Here is a 27,461-nt window from a genome sequence, read left to right as displayed (position 1 = left end):
TTAGTTAAAGTGTCTCCACTCCCAGACAGTTATCTCCAAAGACCATCACAAGCCATCTGTACCCTGAGACCAAGAGGCAGGAGCTCATCTGAATGTTGTGTGTTGAAGCATAACTCGTCTCCTATCACATTAACAGCTTACTAAGGTTGGCAATAGATTGAAACAGGTTTGTTAACTTAATACTACAGTGAAGCTGGATGTGGTGCACTAGAAAAGGAGGATTCTGGCTACAGTGCATGCCTCCTTGGCAACACTGACCATCTGGTTTAACAGTGCCCATCTCACAACGGGGTTCACCCTTCTTCCTGATGGGCAACACTAAACTGCCTTTAAGCAGTTATGGCCAACCAACTCAATTAAAAAGATAGAATCTATGTCACTAGATTACCAGCTCTCAACATTGTCTGCATACCAAAACAGTGCTTCAAACACTCCTGTTCTGCTCCTTTCTCATCTACCCTCCTGATATAGTGCATGATTACTATACTGTTTTGAATCACCAAAATGGTAGATCACAATTAGGGCTAGGAAAAAAAAATCGGTTCAGTTCACACATTTCTCCTCTCAAACTGTAAGACTGCTTATTTAATACTTGGTGCATTTTTCCAAATAGAACAACGATGTTGTCAACTGCTTATATTTAAATAAGGACAAATAAATCTTAAAAGATTTTGTAAACTTAACATTATTTCCAGTGTCATCCTCCAACCTCAGTAATACTGGTAAATATGATGGTCTGTGACTGAGTAGAAGGGTCAAGTAGCTTCCCTGCTGAAATTTTCTTTCCTTCTTAATGAGATCAGCAACAATTGGAGGAAGGAAATGCTTAGGCACAGAAATTCTGAACTCAGAAGCTGTTCTCATACTGCAGAAGAACAGCACAACTCAAAACAAGAAAAATATACACAGTTACAGATCCAAATCTGAAAAGATTAAGGGAAAAACTGAAAATGTTAACAGCCTTGACAAAAATCACAGAAACAATTAGAAATAAACCTGAGAAACAGTAGAAAAATGAACTCTAGTGAAATTTGACAGGGGATTGAAACACTAGGATAAAGGGACATGAGTACTGAAACAGCCTTGTTTTCTTTTTTAAGCTATATGTTGGTAAGATTTTAACTCAAAAACAGGAAAAACATTAGAAATTTGCTGTCCTTTTCTTGAACGGCATTCATGTTTAATGCATGGATGCTGGCAAGCCAGTGGGCTATGTGCTCAAATTAAAAGTTCACTAAACAAAACTACTTTAATTGTTCTTAAAAATGTCACTTCTATATTAAAAAGATGTAACAATGGAAAGCATTACTACATCCAGACTATGTGAAGGATTACAGAGCAGATATTGAAGACTTCAAGAACCGGAGAATGAAAATAAATATTAAGTCGTTCAGCCTTATTTACAAGAAAGGTTTGACTACAAGACGTTCACATCCATAAGTGCAGATCCTCCTGCTATTTGATACCAAGAGAGCTTTTATGTCTGGAATAAAGACTAGATGACTCAGACACACAACTCAACTTACTACTTGGTCTCCTTTAGGTCTCCTCCAAAACAGCCTGGCAATTTCAAATGAGCAGGTCAACTAGGCTGTCTTTCCACTTCCTTCTCCTATTTAGCTTCCCTGTTTAGCAATTCATATAGCAAGGTTTCAATAAATATCAACCAACATCCAACATACTTAAGACTAAACATTACCACTTGAAAATATGCTATAGTCAAAATACGCAAAAAAATGAAACTATTATCAGAAGTCCAGAATTGAGACTAGACTGCAGCACTTTTCATAGAAGACATGCAAACAAACCAGAAGGCACCTGAGCTTTTCCCATACCACACTATTACGAATAAGGATCTGAATCTGGTACAAACTGTACAAAACTCTGTAACTTTAACAATTATGCATACTCAGAACACACAAACTTCATCAGTAACTAAGCCAAATCTGGAGGAAGACAATTATGGGATGGCTTGGGTTTGAAGGAACCTCAAAGATCATCTAGTTCTAACCCCTCTACTGTGGGCAATCACCAGATCAGGAGCCCATGGAGCCTGGCCTTGAATGCCTCCAGTGATGGGCCATTCACAGCTTCTCTGGGCAGTCTGTGGCAGTGAATCACCAACTTCAGAGTGAAGAATTTCCTCCTGAGATCTAACCTAAAGCTCCCTTCTTTCAGTTTAAAACCACTCCCCATCATCCTAACACTATCTACTTGCGTACAAAGTCTGTCCCCCTCCTGCTTATAAGCTCTAAGCTCCTTTCTAGTACTGGAAGACAGCTCTGAGGTCACCCTAGAGCCTTCTCGAAGCTAAACAATCCCAACTCCCTCAGTCTTTCATCACAGGAGAGGTGCTCCAGGCCCTTCATCATCCTTATGGTCCTCCTCTGAACCAGATCCAACAGCTCCACCTCCTTCAAAGAGATGATCAACTCAATGTAAGACTTAAAAAAATACATTATTGACATAGTGGCTGACACAAATTAAAAATAATAATAATTTTTTTAAAAAGCAACAAAACAAGCAAACAAAAAAAAAAAAAACCCACAATGAAAATAGTTGGGCCTTTGACACAATCACATTAATCTATAATTCCTGAACTACCATGAAGGATGAGAAGTCATTAGAAAAATGAGGTATAAAAGCAAGAGTATCTACATGCAGATGAATGCTTTTCTTTTGTCTGAGGTACAATGCTATATGCAATTTATATGATTATTTGATGAGTGGCAGCTTCCCCAACTTGGCTATTTGAGCAGCTGATGAAGCAGTAAAGATGAAAAGGCAAGACATGCTTTTCAACACCTGGATTTTTCTTCAAAATACTCTGCTTTTTGTAACTGTGTCTCATGGTTTAATTAACAGTCCTTATTCCTATAGACTTCACTTTTTTTTCCACTGACAGTCTTAGCTGCACTGCCAACACAACTGGAGTAAGGACTGTGACAGAAGATACCATTTTCATTCGCTCTTATAAACAAACAATTTCCTCCCTAATTGTGTAGCCTAGCTCACAGTATTAATGTGAAACAGTGAACAAAAAAGTCTGTACTCACGTTTTTTATGGCAATAAGGATTTAAAAGAGCATGCATTTGATTTATCTTTATTACAGCAGATTCTCTTCTAAGCTGGGAAGTTTTATTTCCCAAACTAGAAAATATTCCATACTTTTGATCAAAACTGACAACCTTTCCTATACGTTTTGTACTACAACAATAAAGATGAGAAACATACAGCATTAGAAAAGCACGTGCAGTAGTGAAAAGCGGATATGGTACATCCACAAGTGGTTACTGATTTGCTCTCTCTTCCTTTGCTAATGTACTGTCAATTCCCTAACATTTTTAATTACCTCATTCTTAAATGAGGGAAGCACTCTTGATTTCTTCTGATGCAAACTCCAAAGCGAAACAACTTAACTGTGCTGCAATTATGTGACTCTTCAGTAGTGCCCCCTTCTTAATCCTAAGTATCACTAGCTTTGCTAACTCCCTGGCAACTCGTTTCTTCTTCTTGTGTATCAGAATATGGAAAGAATTCGAGTTTTCTGTTTTCTTTGGAATTTTGGATGGATGCCTTCAATTTTGCTTTGGTTGGTGAGCTGGGATCTTTTCAGTCTTCTTCCTTTAGCTGGTGGGACATTTACTCAAGTCAATAGCCTTTATCTTGCATCCAAACACTTCCATTTTAGTTGCTCCTTTCTCTTTGGTAAATGAAGATCATGTTTTGTCATTCAAAACAATAATATACAAGACAAACGTAAGACAAAGGGGTACAACAGTACCATCATCTCTTCTGTTGAAATTGTTTTACAGATAAAAAGAGGCCCTTCTATTCAACAGCTATCAATATTCATTCTCCAGCATGGGATGATAGTGTGATAGCTAGTAAATAAACAGAAATAAGCCATGCTGAAGTCAATGATATAGCTAACACTACAAAACTTGCTTAGTGTTACTGCCGAGTGCAAGTTAAGCATAATTCTGTGTTTATTATACAACAATCCCAGGATTACATACAGACTTAACAATGCAAAGTGTTTCTCTGCTTAATTAAGAAAGATTAGAAGAAATTTCAAGCATCAGTTTTCCTTTCAAAAGCATATTATGCTGTGTTTTTCAACAGCTTAGTCTGGTAAGTCATCCTCTCGAAAGCCTGGAACACTTTTATATTATTGCAAATTGGGAGTCAGTCTGTGGAAGAAAAAAAATAAATCAATCAAGCATGCAAGCTAAACATATGGAGGCTTGGAACTGTTTTGCTAAATTAGGTAAAAAAAGGATCACAGAATGTCTTTGGCTGGAAGGGACCTTAAAGACTATCAAGCTCCAACCCCCTACCATGGGCAGGGTTGCCACCCAGCAGGTCAGACTGTCCAGGGCCCCATTCAAGCTGTCCTTGAGTACATCTAAGTAAGGATGATCTATGTTCCTCTGAGTAACCAGCATCTACCCTCTTAAGAGAATTCTTTGATCAAATATTAAAGAAGTAGTGTAAAATGGCTTAATGACTACTTTCTACACCTTAAATTTTCATTTGCGTGTTAAAAGTTTGGCACTACGTATGTACTGAAGTTTCATATTTCTATTAAAACTCTCAGCTTATTCACCCTTCTCACTACTACTTCTTTAGTGATCTGCAGGGTTCAGACTTGGCATATAAACTTCATCCTGATACATGTCTAGCACAAATGCTCCTGTTAAATCATAATGGATCAAGCTCCCAGCAAACAGTTTCTTTCACAGTTATCAGTGGAACTGAACTGCTTTTCTGCCATCGAAAGATGTACAACCTAGAAAATGAAAACACAACAAAAAAGCCAAGACCATGACAAGATAAACTACCAACAGAAAAAGACACACAAGTGCAGCATGTTAGCAAGACCAACAACAAACAACTCTACCCAAGCCAAAAGAGTCTATTTTCATTTTCTTTAGGTAGTGTATTTTGACATTATGCATTAGTATCTCAAAAGGACTTTCTGCAAGCAAAAGCACTGGAAGCACTGAAGAGGACTGTATATGTCTGTCATATGCAGAGAATTAAGTCATCGTGCTGGATGAGATCAGGAACAGATGAATTTACAGCCAACAGTGACCCTATTTGTGGTTAGCATTCAGTTAGTTCTTGAGTTTGTCTTTTCTTCTCAAAGCACATTTATTACCAGAGGTCGCTTCAGAAACAGACCACTATTGTTTTAGTCCGCATAACATTGAAACTTAAATGTAGAAACTTTTGAAAACTGAATAAATGTTGCAAAGCACTGAGGACTGTCTACCTTGTCCCACACTCTCCTCCCCCCCACCTGTTATTTAGTACATTTTTCTTTAAAATGAAGTCACAAAAAAAGAAAAAGGAGCAAACTGAGGTTCAGCAGCTTTTCCTCAGTCACTTTCATGTGCACTGGCACAGGTTGCCCAAGAAGGCAGTGGAGTCTTCTCAAAAATCTTCAAGAGCTGCATGGACATGGGCCTGGGCATCCCTCTGGAGCAGGTGCTGGACCATTTCATTCCAGAGGGCCTATTCAACCATTCTGTTACTCCATGAATATTGAGTAAGAAAGTGCCAATACAATTTATCTTTACAGAATAAACTGCAGGCTAAACTGAATAAACTGTTCACATTTCAGTCATCTTAAATGCCGAGTTGCAGCTCTTAACAATGCAATGTCCTTTAGAACCAGGCTCAATACAAACAGATTGGGAAAATTCTGAAGAACTAACAATATTAGATCAATATTATAAAAAGGATGAAGTTAGGGTTTGGAATTTGTTTTAATAAGTCAACAAATCTCCCATTTCCCATGCCCAAGATTTTTAGGGAAAAAAAATATATATATATAAACACTTCTGAAGTCTCAAATTTTGCATTTACAGATACATCTCTTCATTGAGCCAGTGTCATACACCACAAGCACGGTGTGTTTTTAACTCTCAGGAAGAGAATAAGAGCTAGGGACACTTCATACTTCTCTGAATCAATCTCTTAATGAGGCAAGGCTAGGGAGCATCTCTGGCTTCATTTACTAAGTGTAGTGCATGGAAAAGATGATGATGAGTAAATTGCTCCCAACAATGAAATTCATTTTTACTTTCAATTAAGTGCAAATGAAAGTTTCACTGAAAAAAGTAGCACTGCAAGATGTCATGCTTGCACAATTAAACAAGTGCCATAAATTAATACAACATTAGGAGTCAGCTTTTAATTACAGTATCCCATGCTGTGTCTTCAACTTGCTCCTGAGACCTTACTTCTGATACTTCCATCCTTCTTTGCTTTCCATACTGTTGTCAGGAGTTACTGCTATCAGAAGTTTGAATTCAATCAGAAGTCAATTATAGGGCAGAGAAACATATAAGCACCAGGCTATCATTATTACTCATATGAGAGTGTTCCCAATACTTGTTAGTTTAAAAAGATTGTCTAAGCCTGAACTAAAGATCTCCTTCAAGGACCTGAGAAGGAAACTTGGACTTCTCAAGTTGGCTAACTGCCTCATACTGCCTTCACTTAATTTTCTGGATGCCTTCCACCATCTGGAAAGTAGAAGAACAAAAGACGGGCTCTACTTAAATAAATAAGTAAATAAATAATAGCTGAAAACAAAGAGAAAACCTGCAATACCAGAGTTATTGTTCATGACCAGTGCCCCAGGAACATGAAGAACCTGCACCTCATAAATGAGTATTATTCTATGTTATCTGAAGAGAGTTATCTTTAATAAAACCAATCTAGCCTTTATGAATAATACATCAGCTTCAGACAGACCAAAAGAACAGCTACTCACTGAAAAATTACTTCTAGGAGGGGTGGGGGGAAGAAATAAAGGCACACTCTTACTCAAGAGATTTGCTTTCTGATACTTTCAGTCTGAAGGATGTCCATTCACTCATAAATTTAAAAATGGACAAAAAAAAAGAAATAATTTATTCCTGTCATGCCTGTGCTGCTATGAAATAGCGCAAGGCACAGCATACTGCTTTTGCTGCCAAAGCTACTCTTCACAGACTCAGAATGGTACAGGCTCTACTGACCACATCAGTGAGCCACATGTACATAGCAAGAGGGCTTCTGAAGGAAACCATACTCAAACGGGCATCAAGCTGCGTATTGCTACACCACACAAGCAGCCAGTCAAGGGCACTGTGAATCAAGACAGAAAGAATCAAAGAAACATACAAACAGATGGGCTTCATTTAAGCTGCATTTAGCCACTACCATGGCAAGAAGTTCAACACTTGGAACCCACTCTAGCCACAAAGGTGGCTAGAAGCTACTCCTCCAGCAGCCGCCTTGGGAGCAACACCACAAACTGGGCTGTTGTTGGGGAGATTAAGGAATCCCACATCATCAAAACACTTGTTACTCTTGTGGCCTTTATGCAGTGAGGCTGAAGTTCTTAAAAGAAGTGTCAGATAATAGTTCTACTGGATGTGTTCGAAGGTTGAATGCCCATCAAAAAAATTACTGTACCTCTGCCTGCTGTGAGTAACCGTAGCACTCACTTCAATTTACTAGAAAAACTTCAAATTATTTTGACAGTCCTTGCTATCCTTTAATGCATTTCCCAAACATTCTGTTAAAATAAAAGGTTCAAAGTTTAGTGGAAGCGCTACGAAGCAAATTCAAAACTCATGTCCTCCATCTATTGGTCAGCAACAACTTCTAATTCAACTCTGAGTTGTGATTATTTCTCACAGAGGTACTTGTGCCAGGGCACTGAACCTGTTCCAAGCAGCTTTTAAAGGAGCAACCTATATTCTTATGGACAGCCTGTCACTCACAATATATCTGGTCTGAAAACAAGATCTGGATGCTTCAGGTTCGCAGACATCAGTGAAGCACTACATGTCAAGCCCAGAGAACACTGCATTTGAAAGCTGTTAGCTGAGGGTGGAGGCTGTCAAACACCAATGATAAGGCAGTCCTGAAAGTGTAAAGATTTTATCAGATTTTATACAGCAAACAATGCTGGAACCCAATTGGAAGTAAACTTGTGCCAGAAACCAACTTCAAACCATAGTAACACAATATGAAAAACATAACATACCAAACAGAAGCACAGAGGACATAAGCTTAGAACACATTTACAAGCATTATAAGCATACGCATATCACATCCATTTCAAAAAGAATACCACAATTAGTATATGGTAAAGGTTCAATGCAGTGACAGCTTAGAATCACAGAACCATTAAGGTCGGAAAAGATCTCTAGGATCATCTAGTCCAAACATCCACCTACCACCAATACTGCCCACTAAACCATGTTCCAAAGTACCACATCTATCCTTTCCTTAAGGAAAAGCTAAAAAAAAAAGCTCCCTACTCCCACTGGTCATACTGCTGATACAAGTCAGAATGCCATTGGCTTTACTGGCCACACAGCTGGCTCATGTTCAGGTAGCTGCTGGCAAGCACTCACAGACTGTTTTCCTCCATGTAGCTTTCCAGTCACTCCAAGCCTGTAGCGCTGCCTGGGGTTGTTGTGAGCAAAGAAAAGGACTCATCACTTAGTCCTGTTAAACTTCATCTTAGTGGCCCTGAACTGTCCTGAACAGTTTGAAGTCTACCCTCCAGAAGTAACACCCAGAATAAACACCTAAACAAACAAAACAAAATAATATAATGAAAAACCTTCACATTGTCTTATGATTATAATCCCAATTGTTTGACTCAATTTCTAACTGTTAGAACCTGCATTAAGCTTAGACGCACAGGATGTTCCAGAGGGATACATTTGTATGCACCACCAACTTCACTTGCCTTGTTTTTCCCTTCTGCAGTCTTAACACAGCCAAACTTACTTGTCATCCTTTGCCCATTATCTCAAAGAAACCGTTCTGGCTTGACAATTTCTCCCTTTCTGCCAGGAACCTCCATTCGAATATATTTTTCGAGCTGAATATTCCTAGTTTGGAGGGTGGCAATCCACACGATTCATATTATCAACACGTATTCATATTATTCCATTAAATTAGAAACAGAGCTGACAGTTTATTGACACATACTTCTTTAATACATAAAAAATAATCCTAAGTTCTAAAGTATTGTGCCCACTGTTTTAACGCAACAACAGCATTAGCCAAGGCAGGAACAGTAGTCATCTCATGCTTTGCTGAGAAGGGTCCGCACAGGATTAAAGCTGACTAACCACCCACGGGCGCACAGTTCCAGAGAGCTCATACTTGCAAATCCTGGCTTTACTAATGCTACAAACAGCAGGACAAACCTCCGTTAAACCAGACACACGAGCTCATTTCAAAAAAAGCCAGTGTTCTAACTCAAATCCATGAAGCTAAAAAAAACAATCTTAGAAAGGCTGAAGCTTCAGTCCAGGTCACCATACCCTGTTTAAGCCTTGTACAGTCTTTGTACACCCAGAACTGTGGTGCCTTCATCAGGTCAAGCATGCGCTCAGCTAAGTTTACAAGTCTATTAGACAAGGATCAGTGCTATTGCTCAGGGTGCTTTAACTGGTTCTCAGTTTCTTCTCAGAATCACAGAATCATAGGGGTTGGAAGGAACCTTTGGAAATCATCTAGTCCAACTCCCTGCTCAAGCAGGTTCCTTACAGTAGGTTATAGAGGAAAGCATCCAGGTGGCTTCTGAATGTCTCCAAAGAAGATGACTCCACAACCACTCTGGGCAGCTAGTTCTGTCACCCTCACAATAAAGAAGTATCTCCTCACCTTCATCTGAAATTTCCTATGTTAAAGCTTGTGCCCATTGCCCCTTTTCTGTCGCCAGGCACCACTGAAAAGAGCCTGGCCCCATCCACTTGACTCCTGCTGATTAAATATTTAAAAAGCATTGATAGGATCCCCTCTCAGCCTTCTCTCCTCCAGGCTGAACAGTGCCAGGTCTCTCAGCCTTTCCTCATGCAGGAGATGCTCCAGGCTCTCAATCACCTATGTGGCTCTCCACTGGACTCCTCCTAAGAAATCTCTGTCCTTTTTGAACCAGGAGTCCAGAACTGGGGACAGACTTCTAATATGGCCTCACCATGGCAGAGCAGGGGGGAGGATCACCTCCCTCAATCTGCTGACCACCATCTTTTTAATGTACTATGGGATACCTTTGGCCTTCTGGACCACAAGGGCACACTGCTGCCTCATGGCCAGCCTGTTGCCCATCAGGAAACACCGGTCTTTCTCTGCAGGGCTCCTTTTCAGCAGGTCAGCCCCTAGCCTGTACTGATGCATGCAGTCATTTGCCCCCAGGTCTGGGTCCCCGGGACCCTACGCTTGCCCTTGTCGAACCTCATTAGGTTCCTCTCTGCTCAACTCTTCAGCCTGCCCAGGTCTCATTGAATGGCAGCACAGCCTTCTGCTGTGTCAGTCACTCCTTTTACATCTGCATCACCAACGAACTTACTCATTCTATTGCTCATTCAGGTCATTGATGAATATGTCAAACCAGACTGCACAAGCACCAACCCCTGGGGAACACTGCTAGCTACAGGACTCCAACTGGACTGCACTGCTGAGATTCACTCATCTAGCCTATGCTTCCTGAGCTTACCTATGAGGATGCTGTGAGAGAAAAAGTGTCACTGCTCTCCCTTCATCTGCCCTGCCAGTCATGACATCTTGGAAGGCTACCAAGTTGCTCAAGCATGATTTCTCCATGCTGAATCCATGTTAGAACGTGATAACGTTTTCTTCCACTTGTCTGGAGATGACATCCAGAGTAAGTTGTTCAATCACCTTCCTAGGGTCAGAGGTGAGGCTGATGGGCCTGTAGTTTCCTGGGACCCCCTTCTGGCCCTTTCCTGAAGGCTGCAATGACACTTGCTTTCCTCTAGTCCTCAAGTCACCTTTCCCATTCTCTATGACTTTTCAGAGATGACAGCATCTTGGTAATCACTTCTGCCAGCTCCCTCAGCACTTGCACATTCACCCCACCGAGGCTCATTGTATGTACTTAGTTTGCCTAGATGATCTCTACCTAGATCTTCTTTGACCAATGGGAAGTCTTCCTTTCTCCAGATTCTCCCTCTTATCTCCACAGTTTGGGATTCCCGAGGTTGGTCTTAGTAGTAAAGACTGAAGTAAAGAAGGCATTTAGTAACTTTGCCTTCCCAGAGTCCTGCTACCAGTGCATCCACCTCATTCAGCAGTAGGTCCACATTTTCCCTACTCTTCTTTTTGATGTTGATGTACTTAAAGAAGCCCTTACTGTTGTCCTTTCCAGATTTAGTTTCAAATGGGCCTTGGCCTTCCTCGTTGCATCCTTGCTTGCCCTGACAACATTCCTGTACTTCTTCCAAGTGGTCAGATCCTCTGTCCACATTTCATTAACTTCCTTCTTCCATTTCAGTTTCTCCATTAGCTCCTTGCTCACTCATGAAGGTCTTCTGCAACCTTCTCCTCAATCTACTACGACCTTGTCCTGTTTCAAATTCCTGTGTAAATGGTCAGTAACTAGCTGGAAGACTTCCGAGGAGCAGTACAGTTAAGAGCCAGGTTGGGCTTCACAGCATAATCAATGTTCTGTTAGTTTCAGAGTGTTGTCTTGAGATGCTCAAAAGTAAACCAGTCCCTCTGCCTCAGATGCCCCTCAGGCAGGGCAAAATTAAAGCCATGCTGGATTGGTGCAAGAAACATGAAAGCCAAGAGGACAGCCAACTTCATACTGAAATGGAGCACTTATTTTATAATGTATCACAGAGCTGACCTTGGGCTACAGTAAGAAAGGGACATCTAGCTCTTAGAGAAGCTCAGCCCTCTTTCTGCTCCTTCAGTCATGTCAAAAAGCACCACAAAGAAAGCTGCAAAACCACTTGCAAGTGGGAGTGGTAGACAGACCCAGAAATAGGGAAGAATGAGACATACATAGCACGCATGACTTATCTGAAGAACTTCTGAGTATCTGAAGATGCGAGGTCAAAGCAGCACTGCTATAGTAGCAGATAGAAACTGAAATAAAAGGAATTACGCTGACAACTCTGAAGTGTGCAAATTGCCTTTATCCTGTGAAATACTGCACTGTGGTAACCACAAAACTCTCCTAGAAAAGTCGTTTACAGGAATAGGTGTTGTAAAAAATCTGTTTTAAAAAAAAAATTAGTTGTAGAGAATGGGGGAAACAAATGTTACACAACTATGATTAAGCTCATTGTCCCAAAACAATGCATCCTTTTAAAATTCCCTCTGATCAAAGACTCTGTCACCTACAGTCCCTCAAGATTAAGACTGTTACAGGGGATTTTACAAGCCTTAAGTAACGCAGATAGATTTGACTCAGCACCAGGCTGCTCTAACATACTTGCAAGCTTAATGTAGTGGACACAATTTATCATCACATTACTTTGATTTACCTCATGACAAGCCCACCAAACTAAAAGACGATCCTAACATGCTGTAGAGGTCAGACCCTTTAGTTAAAGGAGTGATCTACAGCTGTCAGATGTAATTCTGCTAAAGCAATTAACAGAAATTTGCTGCTTGCAAAAATAAACATTTCTAAAAACATCAGCCATGTTTAATGTTTACATTCTTAACAACAAAGTTCACTTTTATTAAATCAGAATTTAGTTGTTTAAAATTGTGACACACTGCAGCTTTCATAGGAACAAAATAATTCAAATAACAAAATGGGAAATGGCACTCAATTTTCATATTTTCTGAGTATACTTGAAAGATGAAATATTCCTAAGTCACAAAGTTTTACTTGCCTATAGACCTATAACATACACCTCCAAATACTCCAAGGGGCAAGTAATACAGTTTTTACATACACGGTAGAGAATGCTACCTGATGAATTAAGGAGACAATAAATAACTCTTGACCTTCAGAAGACAAATAAAAGGAATTTTGCACCTATCATTTTAGCCAGAGGCCTTTGAGAAACTGGAGAACAGGCAACATCTTCAATACCTGAGCTAACGAGACTGCATGATAGAATTTCTTTCAATATATCTATGGGGAAACATTACAGAAGCTCGTGGTTGGCTCTCAGTTGCAAGGCCAGTTTTTCTTCTTACCTTGTACATGTTTCTGACAGGACTGTATCTACACTGGAGCACAATGAGAGGCACAAGAGGTCTGCTTGACTACAGCAACACCACAGTCACATCTGTACTGCTCCACAATGACAGATACACTGCTTTCAACCTTGAGACCGTATGTCAGACTGGTAGGGCCTGGCACTACTAAGTGACTTCAAGCTCGTCTGCCTTCAGTGCCTACAGCAGGCATTCTCCCAAGCAAAAGCTACAAACAGAAGTGTGCTGCTACATTTCGAGAATACCACCTACATCTTCCACTCATTGCAACCGCAAAATTAATCTGCAAAGAAAACCTAAAGCTTTGGAAGAAAGGCTTCTCTTCCACAAGTGAACTAAACATCACATCGCTGGTAGAGGCAGGTGAGAGACAAGCAGGTTCTCCTATCTCTTCATTATTACAAACTATTTTCTCAAATTCTTTATGAGTATTTATTCTCTTTAGTGTTGAGGGTTAAAGAAGCAATGCCAGACCAGCTGGAACAAACTACAGGAGGACATGTTTGACTGAATAGAGCTGTGATTTCCTTCTGGAACATCATTTTGGACTAGGAGATTGGTTGCTCTCCTCTTCCTGTCAGGATTGAAAATTGACCATGGCAACGCTTCAAGAGCACTCAAGTGGATGCCTGTGCTCTGCCAGAGCAGTAAGAGGATTTTAGCCACATTGTACTGAGCTGTAAACCATTTCTTTATGTAAGCAGATAAACTTCAAAAGTCCACTTGCTTGGTGACGATAAAGACTTCAGCCATCTGAAGTTTCTTTCACATTCTTTTCACGTGAGCAACAGAGCTGTTACAGTATTAACCCCTAGGCAGGTAAGAACCCTTGCATCTACCTATAGCAGAGAACAGCTACACAGAATGTTGAAACACTGCCTCAGCATCAGATGTCAATACAATTATACTACATTACTATGTTTGATAAGTAAAGAACAAGCACTTTTTTTTTTTCCTGGAATGAATACAGGTGTACTCCAGGTGTCTAAACACCACATTTGTCCATAATAGGAATATAGGAAGCCTCCAACTGCAAACAGCAGAGAAGGAAGTAATGTCACCCTTGCACATCTGGAAGAGAGTGGGAAGCAAAAGGAAGGAAGGGAGGCAAAAGGAAGGAAGAGCAGCACACTCTTTGGTTTACAAAAATAAAACCTCCAAGAATCTTTATCTTACTACATCTTCCAAATAAAGGAAAGTTGATTTTTATAGGCTATATGTAATCATAAAATAAACCTGTAAGATGAAATGAGAAATTCCTACAGTTAACAGAGACACTCTAAATTTAAACATGTCACCAGTTGTGATTTCCATTACAAAAGAAGATTGCAAATCGTATAGATATTTTATTATGGACATAATATTACCAATCACAGTCAAAAATCAGTGTTCAGAAACACAAAAAGCAGAAACCACATTTTACATATTTGCTTACCAAACTCTCAGGATGAGCTCACAAATAAAAAACACAACGCCAAAGAATTTATAGCACAATCTGTAACATCAGATGGGTCTGTCTTCTTTGTTCATTTGTTTGCTACTGGCACGAAGATGAACATCAGCAGGCAAAATCCTTCCAAGCTTAATTCACAACAAAAGCTAATAACAGATTCTGCATCAATGCTACTAAAATAGGGAAAAAACTGAGTTCTGCCCATCATGTGCATTCAGTCCTTTATTATTAACATTCAATTGACGATTGAAAATAGATCGGCAAGCAATAATCCAGTGTAATTGCAAATTTATCCAACTATTAAAGATGTAAGTCGCTAATTAAAGCTGAAGACTTTGACACGGTTGGTTTCATTTTAGCTACCAGACACAGAAAACTGTATTTTATTTGTATTTAACTCTGAGAAAATGAAAACAAAGTCAACTGTAACTAAGAGTTCAAATAAAAGGCTCAGTATGCCTAAAATGTGAAAATTCTGGCATTAGGGATGTGTTTGTGGGATGATGGCTTCAAAGATGTTAACTTGAACTGAAACAAGTCTCCACTATTTTATTTATTTTAAGCTGCAGACTCTCTCCTGGTCACACACACTTGATGAAAATCAGTATATAACTTGTTATTCCTCAGAAGCCCCGAAGACACAACACTGCTAAATTGAAACACAGACGGTTTTATTACTTCTTGTGCAATATCTTGAAGAAAAAAAATAAATAAATAAAAATCTAATTACAATCATGCAACCCTACTAGCAATGAAACGCCACACAAGTAATACTTCTCATCTCACCAGTGCTGCGGGGTCTTTAAGAGAGCAGTAAGGCATGAAATTAGAAGACCTCCACACAACCTTTGCAGCATTGGTCAAGTTCGTAAACTTGGCTTTAAGGGAAGAGAAAACACATTTGATGAGAGAACACCAAGAAACAGTAATTTCACATAAGCATTTCTATACTTACACATTTTGAGGCAGGAGTACATTAAAGGGTCCCCTTTAACTAAATACGATCATACCCATTGCACCTTGCTAATTCTCACTCACAGGCTAAGATATCTCCATCTCTTCCCCAGACTAGGACAGTCAGGAATTTTGGATTGTATCCTGAGCCCCCATGTAAGAGCTTCAAGACTCCAACTCATATTATCTGTGCAGACACAAAGACACATCAGTGAGGTAAATGCACATTTTCTCCTCCCATTACATACCCCATGAGCCAAAGAAGTGGCATGATAACAGAGCTACAGTGACACAAGCTTCGTGCAAGAGATTGCTTCCCAGCCTATGAAGTAAATTCCTACAGACCCTGTTCTGTGTGCTGGTGGCATCTGGGTTCTCATTCTCAAGAAACATCAATCATTTCTGCTTTTCATGATTGCTGTTCACCATACAAATACACTTGCAGAGCATCACTGTGCTAGGCTCCCCTAACAGAGAGTTTCTGGGGGAAATTCCACTAGATGACATGAAAACATGTGAGTAAATTGGTAACCATATTGCCATATGCTATATTGTTCTTGCCATGAAACTAATCTGCTTTTTATTAACTTACCGTCAGTGCTAAGTACAAGCTTTGTTTAAAAATAATAATTATACTGCTTTTCCTGAGATCAGCAATGGAAACAATAATGACATAACCAAATGTTCTGTGATGAACAACAATGTGATTTATTATGGCCATAGAAATAATCTATTTGTTGTCACAAACTCCAGAAGCAAAACAATGTGCAATCTTTGAAGTTGTGAATTAAAGCAAACCTTAACTATGATTTCAAGGAAACACATTAAGTATGATCAAACCTAAACTCATCGATAAATAACAGCTTACACACCAGGTAGGAAAATAAACACCTGACATACTTCAAAGCTTTGCAAAGCAATGAAATACTTGACAATGAAAGGAGCTGAAAAAGAAAGGCCCTTACAGCACGTATATTCATGTATGTATCAGAAGGTAGATCTATTCAGCACTTGAATCAAATTGAAGAAGCCTCTTCAAAAAACTTCTCTAAAGAAATAATATCCCTAAAATCAAAATCTTCCAAGGTATTAGTAACATGTACCACAATACCTTGATTTTGAAAGCTACCTACATGACCCGACGCAATGAAAGATGATAGGCAAATCATCCCAGTATGATTCTCTGTTTCAAGCTTATTTTTAACACAGCTTTCTAATTTAGGTCACTCTCTCTCCTACAGAGAATATCTTACATGGCAGTAATGGTGGCAATGAACCAATAACGTCTATTATGCAGCCAAAGGGTTTATTGTTAATACAGAAGAAGGCTGTCCTCCATCGCTACCTCTCAAGTCAGTATAGCTCATTAGAAGCACAGTGCAAATAATGCGGGTCCTTCATAAACAGCATTCAAAACTACAATACAGTTTATGAACTATACTATTGGCAACTATTAAGGGATGTAAAGGAATCAAAGGTGTTATTTAATTATCCCTTATTAAATTTCACATGTTTTCAGTGAGGACCAGAATCTTCACCAGCAGTAGAGGGCTGGAATTAATCTGTTCTCTACGTAAATTACTCAAATTGAAATGGAGAGGCCTGGGAAGCTGATTATCTCTTCAAACTTCCTCAGCATTCACAAATTCAAAAAAAAAAAAAAAGTCATAATCATAACTGAGTTTAATATACGGCATTGGATGTTTTACTCAGAAAATGTCAACATTAAAATATAACTTCTGTTAATCCATGACATATTTTCTAGTCACAGATTAACTTTGAAGGATCTGTTTTCTCAAGACTGGCAGCATACAAAATGATGTAGTGCTTATAATTCCTGTCACCCACTTAACGACCACTTCACAAAACTTCATTTCCATTAGCATCTCTAAGACAAGCTATTTAGTCTGGCACTCTATACATTCTGCATCTCCTGTGTTTGGCAACTACACTGAGCAAGTTAAATGCAAACACATCAAAGATGTACCTGGCATGATCCATAAAACCTCTGAAGTTACTCGTCTGCAGCAATCAGCAAATACTGGGATTACAAGATTCTTATCCCACTGAATCGAAAGAAGCATCACAGTTGATTCCAAACCACCTGACTGTTCACACATGCTACAGCAATGTATTGCTGATTTACCAAGAAAAGCATTAGTTACTGCAGTGTGAGGAGTAACTGATGCTACAACACCAATCCCTGCAATGCCAAGACAAGGTGTTTAAGATCATAATTTCTGCTCAAAGCAATGATATCAGTCACGCTCCCCTGCTGCAACGTTGCCCCTTCTGCCAATTGATTCAAAGTCAGCACTGAAGACTTCCTTGCCCAACAGTCTCCAGGAAGACAGCATAACAGCTGAGCCCTGGTAGCTCCAGCTGCCATTCTCAACAGAAGTCACTGCTGCCTCTGAGGTGCACCAACTAGATTTATGTCAGCATCACAGAACGGTTCGCAAGAGACTGAATGAGTAAAATATGACAAGTTCACACTACTTTTAATTAATGAGAAATTAAGTTTTTCTTCATCTAGACGATTAAGTATAACTGCAATACAAACCTACGTTCCATTTAGACTAACTGCTCATACCTATAATATCAGAGCAGTCAAATCAATTGACAATATTTATAAATGATATGGAATCGATCTCCTTATAAGTAACAGTATTAAATAAATTACAGCCTCCTATCTAAAAGGAGATGTTATGTATCTATCATACAGGTCACTTGCCTGTTTCCCTATTAGTCTATAATCCATTACAATAAAGTTTTCAAGAGATCTCATTTCAACGAATATCCTTCCATCAGCTGAAGCAACACCACTTCCAAAGATAGTTCCATTCTAGTATTATTTATGAAGATCCTAATCCTGTTATAAACCAGCTTTATAGAGATTTATATATTTTTCTTCATAGAATTTGGACAGAAAGCAAGAGTAAACTACTACTCTAAAGTAAACATCAAGCTCCTTACCTTACCCCTTAATTACAGTTACCCCATAATCATGGTAAGGTAGAAACATATACTGTGGTAGTGACCATTACGACAGTGATTTGTGGTATATTAATTATCGCACCATTGTCTGTTGAGGCAACAACTGTTTAAAATACTACAAATGCAGAAGATCTACTTCTTAGTTTACATTACTTTCTAGAATTACTTTCATGAAGGTAACAAAAGTCAACCCATTTTATTCCATATGGGCAACCAACAAGCGTACCTACAGTCAGTAAGCATGTTCAAAGACATTTCTGAAATAATATTTTGAAAGCGTTAACAAAGTGTTTTGACATCTTCATAGTTCTCCCACACATGTAAATCCCATTTCCATTTAGCTGAAAATATTCAGCAGTTTCATTTAGAAAGAAGAATGCTGAGCTCTCTCCAATACACCCCTTACGCTGGTTAACTCTGTTTTCTTCCCAAAGTTAATTTTCAGCAACTATTTTCACTGATTCCTGTACAGACAGGAATCCATACTTGAGAGGGTGTCTCTGCCTTTTACTGCAGGACTACTCAGGTGAGATATTACTCCTACAAGTCACGTTTAATAGCTTAGACTCCTCATACAGAAGATATCCGAGATTAAATATTGATTTTACATTATAGCTATTCATTATCACTAGACATGCACACTCCTTTTAGTGAAACGATGGCCGTTAATTTGAGTAGTCGTAACCTATGATGAAGGCCAAATTACCACAAAAAGCATGCAATAATTTTACATCTCAGCAACCTTACAGTGCCTTCTTTACTATGTATATGCACATAGACCATTCCAGTTCAGCGCAAACCATACTGATTTCTTAAAGACTTGCTGGAATTTCTTCCCTTTTGCACTTCTTCATAAACATAATGTCTTGTATTAATTGACACTTGGTTCACCAGCGTTCTCTCTCAGTTAGGGCTGCATTGTAAACACACTTCAAAGCCACTGTTGCACCAGGACCATGGAGTGTTAGAACAGAGAATTTGAGGCAAACCTCAGAATGAACAGATGCAGGCTCCAAACCAAACACCGCAACACCACTCACAAATAGCTGCGTTGCATCACTGCTGAGACACCTACTTCTTTGCATAACTTCAAGCACAGCACTTATTTGACAGCAAACAGCATACTCAGATCAATGTTTTTGGAAATTAATGACAAGCAACAGTTTCTAAATGCATTTTAAAGTGCATCCTTACTGATTTTGCAGCCAAGGTAAGCATTAGCTACTTGGCTTTTATTCAGAATCCATCCAGGTCCTTAGCTATTTTTTCCCAAGTAACTTAACCTGAACCAAGAATACTGTTGAAGGATTTCTGTTAAAATATGAAGCATCAGGGTTTAGAGAGGGCTACAAAATAACAGCAGAGAGTAACCAGTAACAAATGAAATTATTGACAACCCAATGCTGACAGTCTATGCTAGCTAAGAAATTGGTTTCTTTTCACCTTGAAACATTACATAGTAAAATTGGTGATAATCTAGAAACAAGATTAAGAGCAAGACAGCTTTGTTAACAAACCTTAAAGCAGTACAGTCCCATTTAACATCTTAAAAACAAAATCAGTAGCAAAATAACATTAAGTTGCAGCTACAATTCTGATGAATCATTCATAGCACTCAAAAATAAATTCAGACAGATGAGTACTAAGCTTATGACATCTCAGCACAGTATTGCGTTGGAGAAGTATGCAGCTGTGTTAAGTTGGGAATACCAAAGAACATCCTCCCTCAGAGGAGTAAGTCACTCCAAGCTTTTTTCTTTTTTAAACCATTGGGAAGAGAAAGTGTCAGGGCAGCTAATAAATAAGTGCTAACCATTTTTATTTAGTGCTGTGTGCAGCCTTGTTCTAAGAGCCAATGAGCAGGAACAGACATTAAGAGGTATATTACAGCCTTACTTCCCAGATCCCTCAAGGGGTTAATGAGCAGGCAGAGGAACCAGAACTGTGCCTACCTGCTAGAAGATATCAAAGCAAGGGACAGAAGCCCTCCTTGTGCTCTCCCCAGGCTGTTCAGGAGGAAAGGGCAGGCAGACTGACCTTAGGAAAATGCTTTGAACAAGGTATTGATCAGAAGTTCACCCGCTGGAAGTCTGGAGCCTGTGGAGGAAACCAATTTCCCTCACCAGGAAAATTGCTTTCAAACGCTTCTGTTTGGTCTGAAGGAGAAGTGGCAAGAAGGATAGCTTTATTTTGCTTCACTCAGGTATTTGAGACATCTGCCACAGGAAGGAAGAAGAACTGATAAGAAGAATCAACAGATAGCTACCCAAATGTCTGCTCAGTATTTTGCCAGTTTGATATGACTCATACAGACAAGACTTCTATTAACAGAGGTTGCAAGGAGTTTAATATTTTATCCAATACAAGACCCATGACACATACTGTGCATACACCTAAGCCTACTGTAATCCCACAAGAAATAGAATCCCAACTGGTTTCTCATTTATGGTCAGATTGGAGAATTCATTTCTTAGGAAGCCTCTTCACAATCCTAATTGTGCTCCAAGGAGCTGCGCCATGAAAGGAACAGAAGGATGAAGGAAGAGGAAAAAAAAAACCAACACCAAACAACTATTTATTTAAAATGTTTAATCTTGTTCTACAAAAAACTCTATTTTAATTCCTAACTAAACTTCTGGGTGGGAAAAAAATAGCAATAATCAGAATGTACGAGGCCCTCTGGTGAGCACGTGCATTAATATCTTCTACAAAAAAGCAAGCAAACCAACCAGTGCTGGAGATCTGATTGTGAATCAGCAAAGTTCATCTTTACCACCACTGAAAACGCAACTACATAAATGAAGACAGCAAAACTGATCTTTAACAACTAGCTAAAAAAGTACACAGTATCAGGCAAAACATACAGATGTTCTCAGCCTGTGGGTGACAGACCACTCGCAACACCTCCCTAATGCTGTTCCAGTCATTCCATGCAAGTACATGAAGTGAATAACACCTTGTGATGATATGTCCACATGGTACCAGAAGGTCAGTAATTTTCCTTGTAAATCCATTTTCTCAGTTAATTAACAGCAATGGTTTAAATAAGACAAAACCACATCCCCAACCACCACAGAAATACTTTTCAAACTGGTCCAATGCAAGTTTCCAAGGCTTACCACAAAACTACCACCACACAAATGACTTACTCAGCATTCAGTGGTAGGAATGTTTGCCAGCCAGTTGTTATAGGAAGGTAACTCATGGCTTCGGCCACAGCCCTCTAAAGCAAAGGAGCTACTGGTAGAAAAGTCTCTGTCCAGCACCCAGAGGTTCCAGCACCTCTTTTACACATCTATTTGTGCAAAGAGAGGCCTACCTCACAAATAAACATTCAGCCTTACAGACCCTTGTAAGCTCTCCTCTGCTGTGTCTATTAAAAAAAGCAAACTGCAGACACAACACAGAAATTATAAAGAAGTAAACATTAGAAGTTCCAACCTCAAAATAATCCATTCTTCCCCTTGACCTGACACACTGAAGGAACACATATTCTGTAATTAAAGCCTAAAAACAGATTGTCCATGAGAAAACAAAGCAGTAGTACGTCCAGTACATTTACTCTAACAGGAAGCTCCAGTAACTAATATCCCAGTAGCCAACAGACAGCCTGCATAGCTTGTATAACAGAGGTGAAGTACATAAGGCTGTACCATCACAGCCCAGTGCTGAGAGTACTTGCCAAGCAACTCAAACTAATCATCTTCCTATTTATGCCAGACCTTCCTTGTTTGCCTGCGTCAAATGGTTCACAGCAGAAAACCAAGACAGCCTATTTAGAAGTCAGTGCTGCAATTTTAGCCTAAATGGCTCTGAATAATTATACCAACACTGGAATAAATAAAAATATAACACTACTGCCAAAGAACAGAACCAGCACAATCAAAATAGAAAGATTATGGGTGAACAAGCAACAAAGAACAGTAAATATTATTAATCTGATATCAGACAGAGCCATAGCTAAAAAAAAAAAAAAAAAAGCACAAGGAAACTGCACTGATAGGAAGCAGCAAAGCATGACAAATCAACCACACTAATCGCCAGCTATTTATATGCAGTTATCTTATTGTTATCTTACTATTTTTACCCAACCAATTTCTCACAAAACATGCAAGAGCCTGTCTGGTAACACCAACACCAAGTGGGAAGAAAGATACAAATTGAAGAACTGCTGCTAAAATTCCTCACTGCAGAGAGACTCAACACAGCTTTGCAGCAAAAAAAATGCAGATGATCAGTATGGCTTCTTAGATGTGTTACATCTCACTTTAGTATTTACATAGCACCCATGTAAAGGATGACAAAACCATATTACTGGAAAGAGAACAGTGTGCACACGAGTTTTACTCTAAAATATGTAAGAAAATAGTAAGGGCCTTTGACTCACCCCAAATGCAACCTTGAACTCGTGGTTGGTAATGCTACAATTCTTCACAAAAGATATATCAAGTAAAATTTTGCCAGCAGTTGAACTGCTATCTATGGTTTAAGTTCACACAGTAGATTTGAAACAGATCTATGGAACTATCTACACAAAAAACACAGATCTTTTCTCCACACATTCATGATGCCGTTTTGTTTAGAGAATTATGTGAAACTAATTTACCATGCAACCAATTGCTATATTGTAAAAGCCGTTGGTATATTAGCTCTGAAACAGTTGCCACTTTACTACCTTAAGAACATCCATCATGAGCTAAGACAAACTTCAGTTCTTGTAGCACTTTACTGAAGCTTTCATCTCAGGCTACAAGAGTAAAATCTTTCTGATCGGTTTTCTGTGGGCACCCTACATCATCTTCCCCTTCCTCCTTTTCTTGCTATAAGATCTAGCTTTACAGAACAGGCAAGATGCCCAGAACTTGCTGACTGTGATGCACTTGTCTGGTAAAATAAATTCAGCCACACAAATGAGCCAGAGAAAGTCCCTCTATTCAACCTCCTTAAGCTCTCTTCAGACTTCAGACTATCCTGGGTGGGGGGGGGTGGGGGAGAAAAAAAAAGGTGTTTAAATGAAGTCAAGTATTAAAAAAAGTAAGAGAGAATTCAAGGAAATATTACTGAAGCTACAAGTACTGCATCTATTAATTTATGCCTCTGCCAGTAGCCCTCCTTGTCACATACAGAAGCTCCAGGGCTCAGAAAGCTACCTTGCAACTGGTCTCATTTGGTTTATTCTGGGTTGTTTCTGCTTGCAATCACTTTTTTTTGTACCAATAACCTAAACACAAAGCTTCTCAATGCAATGGATAGCATGCCATTGCTCATTCTAGGGAAAGAGATGGGTAGAGTTTCTTCATCTTCAGAGATCTGCGCACAGACAATGTATATTAGTGAAGGACAGAGAACTAAACTATAGAAAATAAATAATTTTCTTAACACGAACAGAAGCTGACGGTCACATTCAAGGCAACCACTACTTAGAAATACAGAGAGAGATTTGTCTAGTCCTGTGAATTAGGCCTGGACAGATTAAACACACTAACAACTTATTATGCAATAGCTGGACCCATGTGGAGGAGCTAGGATGTTTACTGCGCCTGTGAAGAAGTGATTATTAACCCACAGAACACCACAAAGTTGCACAGACATGGCCATCTCTCCTCTTCCTTTCTTTGCAAACAGGAGTTGCAAGTAGTCAGGTGGAGTAAAGTGTGGAGTGTGTTGATTTGGGCTGTGTGAGCTTTGTCTGGGGTGCCACTGGTCCCCCTATGGTCAGACATCCTTGAGGATAAAGCTGTGCCATCCCCACTCAGAACAAAGGCAACAAGTTTTATGAAGCAGTGAGCATCTTCCAACTTGGTTAACATTTAATAGTATACAGACTGCTCCAAGCAATTGCTCGTTGACTGGTTCAGCAGCTGCCCAGGTAAATATTGCTGTAGTAGCTTAACTCTGCTATTTCTGGCAGTCAGACAGTTGTTAGATAAAGCACAATGGCACAACTAAGCTTCCTTCCCCCCAAAGTCACGTCTTTAACAACTAGAGGTCAAAATGCGGACCTCTGATATCAGCCATTTATTCAAGTTATACCCACACAACAAGCCAAATTATTCAAGTTATACCTGCACAACGTGCCAAAGCCTCTTTGTTCTTCAGCTTCCCCCAAACCTTCTTGTAATGATGCAAAAATACCAACGTTTTCGACTGTGGTTTTTAATCTTACCTTAGCCTTTCTTCTTCTTTCTTACGAAGGCTGAAATCTCGCTGAACCACCTGAAGCACATGCTCTGCCTCTTCATCAGTCAAGCCAGAAAGATCCAGTTTTCTGCCCATTGTATACTCTCTCCTGGATACAAACAACTACGGAGGAATGCCTGAAATCAGAAACAGTGGAAAAAATTATATATATAATATAAAAATAATATTTATATATTTAGGTTGCAAAATGCAACCTCTGAGACTGTGCATAAACCAAGAACTTTTTTCTTTTAAATGATATCCACAGATGGTTTCTACTAGCAACTAAGGATCAGGAATTATTTTAAGATGCCCTCAAAAAAAGTGAGCATATACATTTCAAATGCATTTCCCTGAGTAACTGGAAGATTTAGAAGTCACTACCACCACAACATCATTACTTCCCCTTCCTGTGAAAGGCAACAGAGCAAAGAAAGTAGTCAAGTTTACATGGAAACTGAAGGGACTACAAGGTCTGAGCTTAAGGAACACAGTTCCTTTACTTCATTAATAATCGCTTTGTTTGAGTTGTTTCCTCATGACCTTATTAACTGTGTCAAATGTAAGGAAATTCAGCTACCAGTATTAATTTCTACAATTTGATTTATAGAGTTATTTGCGCAATCGTAAAGGTGCCCCTTTCCACATTAAGTGACAGTTTCAGAAAGAATACATCATTTTTGCAAGTCTCTTATGAGCTCCCCTCAACGTATATAATAATTAAGGACAAACAGAAGTTCTTACACTGTATCAAAGATATAAATACCACCTGGCATCAAGAGTTCCAGACAGTATAGCAATATACATAAACGATACTCTACCTGCATACCCCTTTGAGCTACTGACTGTGAGTGTACATTAGGAAGGGAAATATACCCTAAATCCTTGGCTACGTGGGCAGCCCCTTTACCTCTTGTGGGCTGGCAAAGAATTCATTTCAGGACTATTTACTTTTAGAGTCTCCAGACACTGCATGTAAACAAAATCCATGAAAATAAAAACATAGGGAACTCACTGTCTCTATTCCAACATCCTACCAACCTCCAAGTAACTTGAGTTTTGTTTTGTTTTCCCTCAGGAAATCATTTTTCTTCACTTTGCTAAATCACCTCTGATCTGGGAGTGTCACAGGAACATATCAATATTTATAAACAGTCCTTAAATGTCATTTTTCAGTAGATCCAGGTTAAGCACGTTGGAAATGTACAACAGCAAATTCTCTAGAGAAAGAATAACATGGGGGGAAAAAAGACACCAAAACAGTTTATCAGCCTAAAATAACTTCCAGCCTTAACTGAAATAATTCACACAAGGCTGTTCCAACCCAGGTCATTCTGTGATTCTGTGTTTGCCTTCATTCCTAAGACTTCTTTACTAAATACCAAACTAAATGCGAAATTTAAGCTCCCAGAGACATTTGTGAATAATATAATTCCTCAGAAAACTTTTTCTCAACAAATTGAGCCATTGTAACAAAAAAGCTTAGGCTTTTAGTACATAAATGGGTATTGTTTGAATAATAGGCTAATCTTAATACTACTTAAAGCCTGGTCTAAATCTAATTAAAACTTTCACATTGAAAAAAAAAATATATATTGAATTTAACAGTTTGAAAAACACACACACACACAAAACCAAAAACAATAGACAAAATGAAATGCTTTTCAAGAACTGCCAACAACATTTCTGCATTATATAGCAGACAAGAGCATCAACACAAGAAAAGAGGACGAGCAGTACGTTTCACAGTCACTCACATGAAACCTAAGCTGCTTGGACTTGCAGCCTCAGCAGAAGATTAGCATTACATGAGGATGGGAGGAAAAGCCCAAATTTTTTTCGTTTTCCTTTAAGTACCACTTCAAACAGATCCTATGCTTGACACAGAGCTCAATCACAAAGTAAGTTATGCAAATGGTTTTGTACAACAAATATCTACCAGAGTTTGATGCTGCAGCGAAGAAATCCTTACTCGAAACGCTGCACCTAAAGTGCTATGCCCAGTCCTGGTCCCCCAGTAGAAGCCAGGCCAAAACTTATTAGGCAAATGCTTAATAGGCAGGGCTACAGAGATGAAGAAGAGTTGGAGGATCCTTCAAGCAAGGAAAGGCCAGAGCACTAGGTCTGTTCAGCCTGAAGGAGAGATGTGCTGTGGGCCTACCAAGTGCACATCATGAAGAGATCCCACCAACACCTTTGTCACTGCAGACAAGAACGTTCTATTTGTCTTTTCATTTAGGCACAAGCTGCTACTGTGGAATCACACAGTTCCAAGACACAGTACTAGTTTTGCTTTGAAATGCTACCTTACTTGCTGACAAAAACAAGTCCCAAGTGTAGAGGGAATCATCTAAAGACAGTTAACCAAAGGAGATCTTACCCAAAAGAAATCATTTAAAGAACACTGCTGTACAAAGCGATGATGTACAACTAGTGCATCATGAAATCTAATATGAGGTATAATTAGCATTGATTAGAATTTAATTATTTATTTTTAAAGAATTTCAATGTTAGGGTCTACGTGCTGCAACAAGCAGCACCGAGGATATTCTTTCCTTTTCACTGGAAATAAAGTGAGTTCCCTAAATAAGGAGAGGGAAAATAAACTCATAGGAAACACAAAACCATCACTTGCAATGAAAAATTAATCACAATCCAGCTACCTCTGACATGAGGACTTACATCTGCTATGCCATATCTTCAATCAGAACAAAATCTCATGAAGGAGCTTGCTGCTTACTATACCCAAGCCAATTTTAACTGAGATTTACCGCACATATTTCCCAGTCTATACCCAAAGCAGAAAAATATCTTCCTCTCAGACTCACAGCCATCTTAGGTCAGATGTGGTCACAAAACTGAAGAGCT

At 39.2% G+C, this 27,461-nt stretch overlaps 1 protein-coding gene across 8 annotated transcripts in view; it reads right to left on the bottom strand.

Moving 5' to 3' along the window:
• Positions 1–27,461, bottom strand: part of MYRIP (myosin VIIA and Rab interacting protein) — a 185,182-nt gene that overhangs the window by 134,009 nt on the left and 23,712 nt on the right. For all 8 annotated transcript variants that reach the window (XM_032442401.2, XM_085540493.1, XM_085540489.1 and 5 more), the window contains one exon: positions 24,580–24,730. In XM_032442401.2, coding sequence (XP_032298292.2) covers positions 24,580–24,689 — 110 coding nt within the window. In that variant the 5' untranslated portion in view covers positions 24,690–24,730. The remainder of the gene's footprint in view (positions 1–24,579; positions 24,731–27,461) is intronic.

The sequence above is a fragment of the Coturnix japonica genome, chromosome 2 (assembly GCF_054131305.1).
Source record: "Coturnix japonica strain WE chromosome 2, WE-NBRP24, whole genome shotgun sequence".
In the NCBI taxonomy this organism is placed as follows: domain Eukaryota; kingdom Metazoa; phylum Chordata; class Aves; order Galliformes; family Phasianidae; genus Coturnix; species Coturnix japonica.
Note: the sequence above shows the minus strand (reverse complement) of the source record. Positions and strands in the feature narration are given on the sequence as shown.